The sequence below is a fragment of the Pogoniulus pusillus genome, chromosome 1, assembly GCF_015220805.1.
Source record: "Pogoniulus pusillus isolate bPogPus1 chromosome 1, bPogPus1.pri, whole genome shotgun sequence".
In the NCBI taxonomy this organism is placed as follows: Eukaryota; Metazoa; Chordata; class Aves; order Piciformes; family Lybiidae; genus Pogoniulus; species Pogoniulus pusillus.
This window is the reverse complement of record NC_087264.1, coordinates 426,039-437,073: the sequence shown is the minus strand read 5'-3', so window position 1 is coordinate 437,073 and position 11,035 is coordinate 426,039. Positions and strand designations below refer to the sequence as shown.

At 59.0% G+C, this 11,035-nt stretch overlaps 1 protein-coding gene across 4 annotated transcripts in view; it reads left to right on the top strand.

Moving 5' to 3' along the window:
- The first annotated feature begins 2,750 nt into the window (after positions 1-2,750).
- The window catches only part of ERO1A (endoplasmic reticulum oxidoreductase 1 alpha), a 36,820-nt gene continuing 28,535 nt past the window's right edge, over positions 2,751-11,035 (top strand). For all 4 annotated transcript variants that reach the window (XM_064143013.1, XM_064142935.1, XM_064142897.1 and 1 more), the window contains exon 1: positions 2,751-2,889. In XM_064143013.1, coding sequence (XP_063999083.1) covers positions 2,803-2,889 — 87 coding nt within the window. In that variant the 5' untranslated portion in view covers positions 2,751-2,802. The remainder of the gene's footprint in view (positions 2,890-11,035) is intronic.

Here is an 11,035-nt window from a genome sequence, read left to right as displayed (position 1 = left end):
CAGGCGCCCGCAGCGCCCCCCGGCGGGCGGAGGAACGGCAGCAGGCGCCCGCAGCGCCCCCCGGCGGGCGGAGGAACGGCAGCAGGCGCCCGCAGCGCCCCCCGGCGGGCGGAGGAACGGCAGCAGGCGCCCGCAGCGCCCCCGGCGGGCGGAGGAACGCGCAGGAGGGGCGCGCATGCGCACTGAGCCGGGCAGGAGCCGCCGCTGGTCCAACCCCCCGCGGCTGTCCATAGGTTATGTACAGGTGTGCTGGCAGAGAGGTCCTGGCGGTGGTGGCAGACAGGCAGCTGAACGTGAGCCAGCGGTGCGCCCAGGCATCCTGGCTTGCATTACAAGCGCTGTGCCCAGCAGGAGCAAGGAGGCGATCGTCCCCTTGGACTCGGCTCTGGCGAGGCCACAGCTCGAGTGCTGTGTTCCGATTTGGGCACCGCAATACGGGAGAGATGTGGAGGTGCTGGAGTGAGTGCAGAGGAGTGACTGAGGGAGCTGGGGATGGGTAGTACAAGGAAGAGGAGGCTGAGGGCAGACCTCACTGCCGTCTACAGCTACCTGAAGGGACACTGTGGAGAGGCTGCTGCTGGGCTCTGCTCACAGGTAGCTAAACACAGACCAAGGGGGAATGGCCTCAAGCTGAGGCTGGGGAGGTTTAGATTGGACATTAGGAAGGAGTCTGTCATGGAGAGAGTGGTCAGGGGCTGGAATGAGCTGCCCAGGGAGGTGCTGGAGCCACCCAGCCTGGCTGTGTTTAAGTGTGGTTTGGCTGTGGTGCTTAGGGAGGTGGTGCAAGGTGAAGCTTGCGGAGCAGGGCTCTAGGCTGGGCTTGGTGATGCTGAGGGCCTTTGCCACCTGCGTGCTGCTGTGGCGGAGCTGGTGAAGGATGCAGAGCACAAGTCTTGTGATGAGCTGCTGAGGGAGCTGCGGCTGTTTAGTCTGGAGAAAAGGAGGCTGAGGAGACCTTCTTAGTCTTACAACTCCCAGGCAGGTTTAAGTGAGGTGGTGGTTGTTTTCTTCTCCCAAGGAACAAGCAATAAGATGAAACTTGCCCCAGGAGAGGCTTAGATTGGATATGAGGTAAAATTTCTTCGCTAAAAGGACAAGAGGTAACAGGACCTAACTTGAACTAAGTTCCGTCTAACCATGAGGAGCAGCTTCTTTACTTTGAAGGTGGTAGAGCACTGGAGCAGGCTGCCCAGTGGGGTGGTGGCATCTCCATCTCCAGAGTAATTAAAAACCTCTACACGCTCTCCTGTGCAACCTGCTCTAGGTGTACCTGCTCAGGCAGGGGGCCTGGACTAGATGGTCTCCAGAGGTCCCTTCCAAGCCCTAACACTCTGTGAGTCTGCCCTGGAGCAGGCTGACCAAGGCAGTGATGGAGACCCTATCCCTGGATGACTTTAGAATTAGCCCTGTAGATCAGGTGCTGAGGGGCAGTGCTGGGTTCACAGCTGACCTCGACGACACCAAAGGTCTCCTCTAAGCGAGACGATTCCACACCTCTCACGCAGGTGTGTGGGCTCCTGCCCGCGCACCGCAGCGTCTGGCAGGAGCCACAGCCAGACAGAGGCCTTCAGAAGCCTCCCACGGCTCCCCTCCTCAGCCACTGTGCCAGGGCTCCTTCAGACCTGGCTTCTCCTCTGCTCAGGCCGCTCAGGAGCTTTGAAAAGGCCAAGAAAGAAGTCACAAAACCACGACCGCATTTTTAATGCCATTACCTGAACTAGTGAGGCTCTTTCTTCAGCACCCACTGGTGGCAGTTTACGGCTCCAGGAGCAGCCACGGCCTGCGGGCACAGGAGACTCCGGACACGTCTTGCGCCCGGAGCCAGCCCGAAGCGCTGCGGGTCCGGGGACACGGTGGGGGCAGCGTAGGACGCAGCAGGCTGGGGACATGCCCTGCTCTGCTGCGCTCCTGCTCACCGGAGAGAGCCGCGCAGCACCCACGGCCAGCGCCTGCCTCGGCACGGCGGCAGCTGCGTGAGACAGCTCGCTCCAAAGCTGGGTGCCAAAGGTTACCACAGACCGAGGGCAGGCGGCGCCGGGGGCCAGCACTACCGAGCTCGCCGGGAGCAGACCCTGACAACAGGCAACAGCGCTCGCACGGGACGAGCCGCCCGAGGTCTGCACTGGAGTGGCTTGAGGCATGCTCAGCAATACTCTTACACTCTCAGCACTACCCTAAGCCCCCTTGGCCCTTCCGATCAGAGCAGCTGCTCTTCTCCGCAAGCTGGACTTGCGCTCTCGTCCTTCCTTTGAGCGCCACTCAGAGGGGCTCGGCCCTGCATCCCGCCGCCGCTGGCTGCAGCGCCGTTACCTTCGGTCCCGGACGCCCTGGCAGCTCCCACCGCCACCGGCTGCCTTGTGATTGTGCTGACTGGGGCTTGCTGTGCGAGAGGCACAGCTGCGGGCAGCACGGCTGCTGCCCCCCGCTCTGTGCCGGCCAGGGAACACTGCCAGCAGACGCCCGGCCCGGGCACGGTTCTCTCTCGGAACCCCTGTGCCGGCACAGGAGGCCAAACCGGGCGCGGCTCCCGGCGCCTCCGCCTCCTACCGGCGGTGGCCGGCAGGTCGTCGGGCGCGGGCCCCGGAGTCACCGCTCACGTCCCGGCAGCGCCACCCGGGCCCGGCCCCGGTGAGTCACGGCGGCGCAGGAGTCCCGCTGGCGGGCACCCCGGGCCGGCCGGGCCCGGCTGCGTGCGGCTCAGCGCGTAGCCCGCGGCGGCCGCGCCCCCGAGCAGGGGCGGTGCGCGGCGCGGAGCGGCCTCTTCAGCCGGCCGCGGCCGGGCCGGCGCCGTCAGACGGCGGCATGCGGGTGCTGGGGTTCGCCGCTTTGCTGCTGCTCCTGCCGCCGGTGGCGGCCCACGGCGAGGCGGAGCGACGTTGCTTTTGCCAGGTGGGTTCTGGCGGGGGAACAGGACAGGGTGGGCGCAGCGGGTGCGGACCCTACCGTGGGAGAGCTTCAGTGGCTCGACCTCTCTCCGAGTATCGGAGGGGGCTAGAGGAAAGGGGCTGCGAGGGTGCCCTGCTCCTGTCTGCTGTGCTCTCTGCTGCCTGCAGCATGGGCAGCCGAGTTCCAGCTCACTTCGTCCCCAGCTACCCGGGTGCCTGTTCTCGGATGTCTCAGGGGTGTGCGTTATTATAGGGAGCTGCCTCCCCCCCTTTCCTGGAGGTCTTCCTTGCTTTTCCTCTTAGCTCCGCTGACCAGGAAAGAGTGTGGCTGCAGCAGCCACCTCCTCTACCCCTGCCCCAGCCCAGCAGCGAGCTGGGCTACCCCTGCCCTACTATGGCCAGGGGTGAGCTGGGCTGCCTTGATAAGTAAGTCTTTGCCAGGGCTGATGCCACTTGTTGCTCTGGCAGGGATGTTGCCCAGTGCGCTTGGTGCACCTCCTGTTGGTGTGCAGAAATAAGAGAACTGAGAATGGTCAACGAAGAGACGAAGCCAAGCAGCTGGTCTGGGGGATTGATCACTGTGCAGACCGAGGTTGCAGACGTGCTTGTGTGAAGTCAAGGAGTGGAGATGGTGCGGTGCACTTAGTGCTTTAGATCGCTGCCTTTTAGAAAGGGCAGCTGTTGTAAAGCCCTTTCTTGCTGCATTGAAATTGTAATGCTGGAAATTGAGAGGGGAGGGAGAAGGCAAGCATAGGTGTGCATTTGTCTGCCTTCCGAGTTACTCTCGGTGCCTCAGTTTCATGTGGAGGTAGTAAATGCAAACTGTGCTGATAAAAAGTGAAAGTCCTGCATTTTGGTTCTGTATCACAGAATGGGTGAGTTTGGAAGGGACCTCTAAGGATCGTCTGGTGCTAAAGCAGGATCACAATGTCCAGATGGGTTTGGAATCTCTCCAGAGAAGGAGACTCCCCAACTTCTCTGGGCAGCCTGCTGCAGGGCTCCAGCACCCTCAAAACAAAGAGTTCTTTTCTCCTGCTCAGATAGAACCTCCAAGGTTCCAATTTGTGCAGGTTACCTCCTGTCCTGTTACTGGGTACCACTGGCAAGAGTCTGGCCCCAGCCTCTTGCCTCCCACCCTTCAGCTAATCACCTAGCACCCAGCCCTGGCCAGTCAACCAGACCATGGCACTAAGTGCCCCAGCCAGGCTTGGCTTCAACACCTCCAGCCACAGCCACTCCACCACCTCCCTGGGCAGCCCATTCCAATGCCAATCACTCTCTCTGACAACAACTTCCTCCTAACATCCAGCCTAGACCTGCCCTGGCACAGCTTGAGGCTGTGTCCCCTTGTTCTGGTGCTGCTTGCCTGGCAGCAGAGCCCAACCCCACCTGGCTACAGCCTCCCTGCAGGCAGCTGCAGACAGCAATGAGCTCTGCCCTGAGCCTCTTCTGCTGCAGGCTGCACATCCTCAGCCTCTCCTCACAGGGCTGTGCTCCAGGCCCCTCCCCAGCCTTGCTGCCCTTCTCCAAACACCTTCCAGCACCTCCACATCTCTCTTGAACTGAGGTGCCCAGCACTGGGAAGATTGCCTCCACCTGCTCTTTTCTAAGCTGACTAGTCCCAGGTCTCTGTGTGGTTTTTGCTTAGTGAGGTTTGTCTCCGAAGGATTGAAGCCTGACTTGGGTGTGTGCTGTGGGATGAGGAGCCCTGTACCTGAAATAAGGCAGCATTCTGGCACTGCCCTGGCTCACAGGCTTTTTGCCTTGGCTAGGAGGAGCCTGTGCTGTGCTTGTGGCAGCACACATCTGGTTTATGGAGCAGCTCATGGTTTGGTTTAGTTTTCAACACCAGTGCTGATGTTCAGTATTTTCCCAGGCTGTGTTGCCCTTGGCAAAGTGTGTTGTGTAGGGCAGCACTTCTCAGCCCTGTTAAGCACTCGACCTCCCACAAACACACTTGTGGGCTGTAGAATAGAATCTGCCCTTCATCTTGTGCAGATCTAATCTGGTGGATTTGATTTACCCCTGAACTGAATGCAGGCTAAGCCTTGCTGTGCTTTACCTTTTGTTGGTTATATACTTGGGTGTAGCTTTTGGCTTCACTTGTGAACCATCTCATTCTCTCTCATGAATTTGTCAGGTGAGGAAACCTTGGTGTAAGGTGAATGCAAGAGTTTTGACTTGTCTGTCAGCCATGAGGAGGGGGTAGGTGACAAGGGCCACTTTGGAGAGCACTTGCTCTAGCAATGCTTCACATGCTGACTGAAGCAGACTGTGTCTCTGGAATAGGTGTTGTGCCATGGAGAGCAACCCCTCCCCTGCTTTTTTGGCTATTATTTTAACTCTCCATTTACTTAAGAAGGTTACTAACCAGTCCTGACTCTTCCAGTAGAAGCAGCAGGCGTGACAGGCTCCATGATCTTCAGAGGTCCCTACCAGTTGTTTTACTGAACCCACTGATGTTTTGTGGCTTGTTTCTCCTTTCCAATCTCTGTCCTGAGCTCTGAACAGCATTTTGGTATCAGAGTTCCCTGAGCTTTGCAGGCAGCTGCTCCCCCACCCAGATACTCCTGTTTGCTTTATTCTTTAGTCAGCCATGAACCAATTCTCCGGGTTCCTGGTAGTTATTACTCACTGCTGTTTACCTGCTGATGTAGCTGCACTAAGGGTGTGCTGCAGGTGCTGGGCAGACTGGGGTTTTGGCTAGGGTTCTGGTCTGGCAGCAGGCTGCCTTCCTTCAGGGCTGTCTCTGTGGCTTGTGTGCCATCATTAGTGCCAGAGTCCAGGCACGGAGAGTTACCTCCTTGTTACCCAAACAGACTTTGAAGCCACTCAGGTTCTTGTGGAGTCGATACTCAGCCTGCAGCCCCCAGGGCAGGAATTCACACCTAGCACAGTTCCCCTTCTCTCTGGGGTGGCTGGAGAGACAGCTCCCTTCATGTGAGAAGGTGCTTGGCAGTGCCACCTGACAGCATGTCAGTCTCGGTGAGGCTGCTGGTGGCACAGAACTGGGAAGGGTGGCTGACACCATCAGCCTTTGCTGGCATCCAGTGAGACCTGGACAGACTGGGAGCTGGGCAGAGGGGAACCACACAATGTTCAGCAAGAGCAAGTGTAAGGTCCAGCACCTCTTGAGGAGTAACTCCTGCCCCAGAACAGGTGAAGGGGCTGACCTGCTGGAGAGCAGCTCTGTCGAGAAGGACCTGGGAACGCTGGTGGGCAGGAAGCTCACCCTGAGCCAGCAATGTGCCCTTGTGACTGAGAAGGCAAAAATGGCATCCTGGGGGTGCATGAAGAAGAGTGGCCACCAGGTCAAGGGAGGATCTTCTGTCCCTCTGCTGTGCCCTAGTAGGCTACACCTGGATCCAGTTCTGAACTTCCCAGTTCAAGGGAGAGGGGGAACTACTGGAGAGAGTCCAGTAGAGGCTACAAAGATGATTATGAGAGGCCAGGAACATGTCTGTAAGGAGGAAAGGCTGAAGGACCTGGGACTGTTTAGCCTGGAGAAGAGCAGCCTCGGAGGGAATCTGCTCGATGCTCATCAATAGCTAAAGGGGGTGGGGAGCAAGAGGATGAGGCCAGGCTCTCCTCAGTGGTGCCCATCAACAGAACAAGGGCCAGCAGGCGTGGAGGGGAACCCAGGAGGTTCCATCTGAACTTGAGGAGAAACTTCTTTGCTGTGTGGGTGCTGGAACCCTGCGCCAGGCTGCCCAGAGAGGTTGTGGAGAGATTCCAAAGCCACCTGGACATTGTGCTCCTGGGCAGGCTGCTGTGGGTGACCCTGCCGTAGCAGGGGCTGGGACTGGATGATCTCCAGAGCCGTGTTCCAGCGCTCACCAGTCTGTGGCTCATCCCGAGGTTCCCGTGTGAGCTCTCGCTCTGTATTGGCTTCGGAAGCCCCAGTGCTGGGGCAGCAGGAGGAACATCTGCTCAGCCTGGGGCTGCTGGGGCTTATCTACGAGAGCAGGCAGCTGCCACTGGAAGTGATACAGGTCAAAAGCAACGCCTCAGCCACTGCAGCGTTCCCTTCCCTCGGCCCTTCTGTAGCTGCAGGTGGGAGATGCAGAAGAGCAGTTTGCCTTCCCTCCTGCCCAGCTGTGCAGCGGGCGGGGGCGTGTGGGTCCGCTGTGGTCCCAGGTGCGCTGCTCGGAGGACGGTTCTGCGCCAAGGAGGGAGGCGGGCTCGGCCAGGTCGGCAGTGCCAGGGAGGGCAGGCTGGCAGGAGCGGGGGTGGGCAAGGGCAGGTGAGGCAGGGCGCAGCGGCGGCGCTGCAGCCAGGGCGGGCACGCTGGTGCTGAGGGATGGAGCGGCTGCTGGGCAGGCCCGGCCAAGCGCCTTCCTCACTGCTTGCTCAGCAGCTGCAGCCTCGCGTGTGGCGTCTGTGCCGGCGGCTCCCTCGCATCTCTCACGGGGCAGACCCAGCCCTGCCCTCGGTGTCTCACGCCCCGGCTGGGTGCGGTGCGGTGTGGCACTGCCGCTGCTTTGGTGCTTCTGGTGCCAGCAAGCACATGGCACGTGTCTGGAACCGGGTCCCTCTCTGCTTCCTCGTAAACAGCTCTTCTGATTAGCTCAGCTTGAGATGGAGACAGTTCTGGGAGGTGGCAGGGGGAAGGTGTTCTGAGGCACCACTCGCTGCGGGGCGAGCTTGGTGCACGCTGGAGCTCAGCCACTCTGACAGCAGGCATTGGAGTCCCAGAGAAAGGAGTCTCTGGCTGGGAGAGACAGGTTCTGGGATGGCAGGTGGCCACGGAACAAGGGGGAGCTTCTAGGATGAAGATCTTTAGCTCTCCCGCCCTCACAGACACGTTCTTGGTGTCCTGTTTCGGCTGGGGGTGCTCTGGTGTCACCTCTCACGGGGCTGTCCTCTGTTTGGAGTGACTGTTTCGCGTGGAGCCGGGAGCAGCTGCAGGAGATCCACAGGCCTGCCCTGCAGGATGCTTTTAGACCCAACCTCAGGGGTGCCTTCCTTGCAGGATGCTCTAGACCCAACCTCAGGGGTGCCTGCCCTGCAGGATGCTTTTAGACCCAACCTCAGGGGTGCCTTCCTTGCAGGATGCTCTAGACCCAACCTCAGGGGTGCCTGCCACAAGGGCTAAGACATTCCCGGGAAAATGAAAAGGGCTTCTGGCATGGTTTGGGATTTCTGTGGTGGTGGGTTTGGGGTTTTCGTTGTTGTTGTTTGGGCTTTATCCTTTCTTAACTTCCAAAGTGATTTGGATTGTGAAACTGGATTAGCAGATGGCTGCCATGGGTGCTTTGGGGTTTTCTGGTGGTGTTTGTTTTGGTGTTGGTTTTTTCTACAAGGGTGATTCAGGCTAATGGACAGTTAAATTGCTCTGCTGTTGGTCCTTGTTACCAGTGACGTGGCTGACAGAGGACAGCACCTGGGTGAGGATGAGGTGGTGGGCTTCAGTGTGACCACCAGAAAAAAAGTGACCCTCCAAATCATGGTGCTGTAGTTGTCAACTCGCCCAGGGGATTCTGCCACAACCGCTCCTTCAGTTGCTGTGGCTGTGTCGAATATCCAAGCCCATGTGGAATCAGCTGTATCCAAAATGTGCTCCTTGTATGGAGTAGTCTGAGCACAGAGCCTGATCACGGAATCCCAGCATGGTGGGGGTTGGAAGGGACCTCTGGAGATCATCCAGTCCAACCCCACTGCTTAAGCAGGGTCACCCACAGCGGCTTGCCCAGGATCACAGTGTCCAGCTGGGGTTTGGAATCTCTCCAGAGAAGGAGACTCCACAGCCTCTCTGAGCAGCCTGCTCCAGGGCTCCAGCACCCTCACAGCAAAGAAGTTTTTCCTCTCGTTCAGATGGAACCTCCTGGGATCCAGTGTGTGCCCATTGCCCCTTGGCCAGTCAGTGGGCACCACTGGAAAGAGTCCTCCCACCCTGTAGCTCTTGCTGAGCACTGCTCAGATCCCCTCTGTGTCTGCCCTTCTCCAGGCTCAACAGCCCCAGGTCCCTCAGCCTTTTCCCTTCACAGAGCTGCTCCAGGCCCCTCAGCATCTTTGGAGCCCCTCTCCAGTGAGTCCTTGTCTCTCGAACTGAGGAGCCCCCAATGGGACCCAGTGTGGCCTCGCTAGGGCAGAGTAGAGGGAGAGGAGACCTGCAGACCACACTCTTCATGCATGCCAGGAGACCATTGGCTTCCTTGGCCACAGTGACACATTGGTGGCTCATGGTTGTTGCCCACCCGCTCTCCCAGGTCCTTCTTTCCAGAGCCTGTACTGGTGCAGGGGTTATTCCTCCCCAGATGCAGGACTCTGCACTTGCTCTTGTTGAGCTTCATGGGGTTCCCATCTGCCCAACTCTTCAGCAGGTCTCGCTGGATGGCAGCACTGTCTGATGGTGTTGGCCACTCCTCTCAGTTTTGTGTTGTCATCAGTGTCTGAGGGTTCACTCTGCCCCTTCATTCAAGTCATCAACGAAGATGTTGAACAAGACTGGACCCAGCAGTGAGCCCTGAGGAGCATCACTAGCCACAGGCCTCCATCACTGACTGCAACCCTCTGAACTCTTTCTTGCAACCAGTTCTCAGCCCACCTCACTGTCTGGTCATCCAGTCACACTTCTTAGGCTTACTTATCAGGATGTGATGGGAGACTGTGACAAACCTTGCTGAAGTCCAGGTAGATGACATCCACTGCTCTTGCCTACCCAGCTGTGCAGCGCTTCAGACTGGCCCAGCATGACTTCCCCTTAGTGAATCCATGCTGGCTACTTTGATGATTCCTTCCCTCTGCCTGGAGTGGCAGCAAGAACCTGCAGCTACCTTTAAGGTGCCCTCTGCCTGATCTGGGCTGTTTTCCCCCCTCCTCCCCATCCCGTGTGGCTGTGCTCCACGTGTGACTCCTTCTCGGGAGGGCAGGGAGCTGTGTCTCCGTAGCGGTAGTTGTCATATGTTTAGTGAAGCTGCCGTGCAGCTCTGCCTGGCGTCGCCTTCCTCACCTGCCCCTCTCCTCCCGCTGGGGCTGTTCCTCCTCGGGTCCGGGACCCTGCACTTGTCGAGGTTCGCCAGCAGCCTGCCCCGGCCGCGCTGGAAGGCAGCGCAGCCTGATGGTGCCAGCCGCCTGTGTGCTCGCTGATGGTGAGGGCTGGAGGAGAAGGGAACCGCACAGAGTGTACCTGACTGGAGGAGACCTCGGAGATCAACCAGCCCAGCTTTCAGCCAGCTCTGAGGGGTCAAGGCTAAACCATGCCCTTACACACCGCCGGGGCAGTCACTGCCCTGGGCAGACCGTTCCAGTGTTGATAGCCCTTTCAGTGAGGAGGTACTTCCCAGCATCCAGTCCCAGCCCTGCTTGGTGCAGCTTGGGAACGTTTCATCTAGTCCCGTGGCTGCCGTCGAGGAGAGGCTGTCCCCTCCTCCCTCCAGCCTCGCTGCAGGTACTTTGGTTCAGGGAGGCTGCTTCTTCAGGCTTGCAGGATTTTGCTCCCGTGTTGGGCTCGGCTGCTGTGATGGTGGCTGTGGTGGTGGCTGTGGTCACCTGCTGCCTTTTCTGACTTGCCCTTGCTGCCCCACAGCTTTCAGCAGCCCTTAGGGTGGTTGAGTGCGTTAAGAAAAGAAGGAGCACCTTAAATACAACCCACCACTGCCTTGGGGCTTGTGCATTCACCAGCTTTGTACCTGGCCTCCCCCGGGGACCTTCTGTGCCGCCGCTGTCACACCTCACAACTGCCCATGCTAAGGGAGCTGAGTGGCTTAGTGTGGGGGTTGGTTTCTTGTCTCTAGTATCAAGTGATAGGATGAGAGGAAATGGCTTCAAGCTGCACCAGAAGACGTTAGGAACAGTTTCTTTCCTGAAAGAGTGGTCAGGCCTTGGCACAGGCTGCCCAGGGAGGTGGTGGAGTCACCATCCCTGGAGGTGTTCAAGAAGCCTGTGGGCTTGGCACTGTGGGACATGGTTTAGTGGGCATGGTGGTGTTGGGTTGGCAGTTGGACTTGGGGATCTTAGAGGTCTTTTCCATCGGAAGCAGTTCTGCAGTTCTGTGGTTCTGTGGCAGTGTTTGCTGCCTTCCCTTGCTTGTCTCTGCTTCCAGCTTGCTCTGTGCTCGGCGGAGGCAGAGATGGAGCCTCGCCCCCGGAGCAGCAGCGTGGGGCACCGCCGGCGGCTCTCTGCCGCCAGGGTTCCGCAGGCTGGCTGGG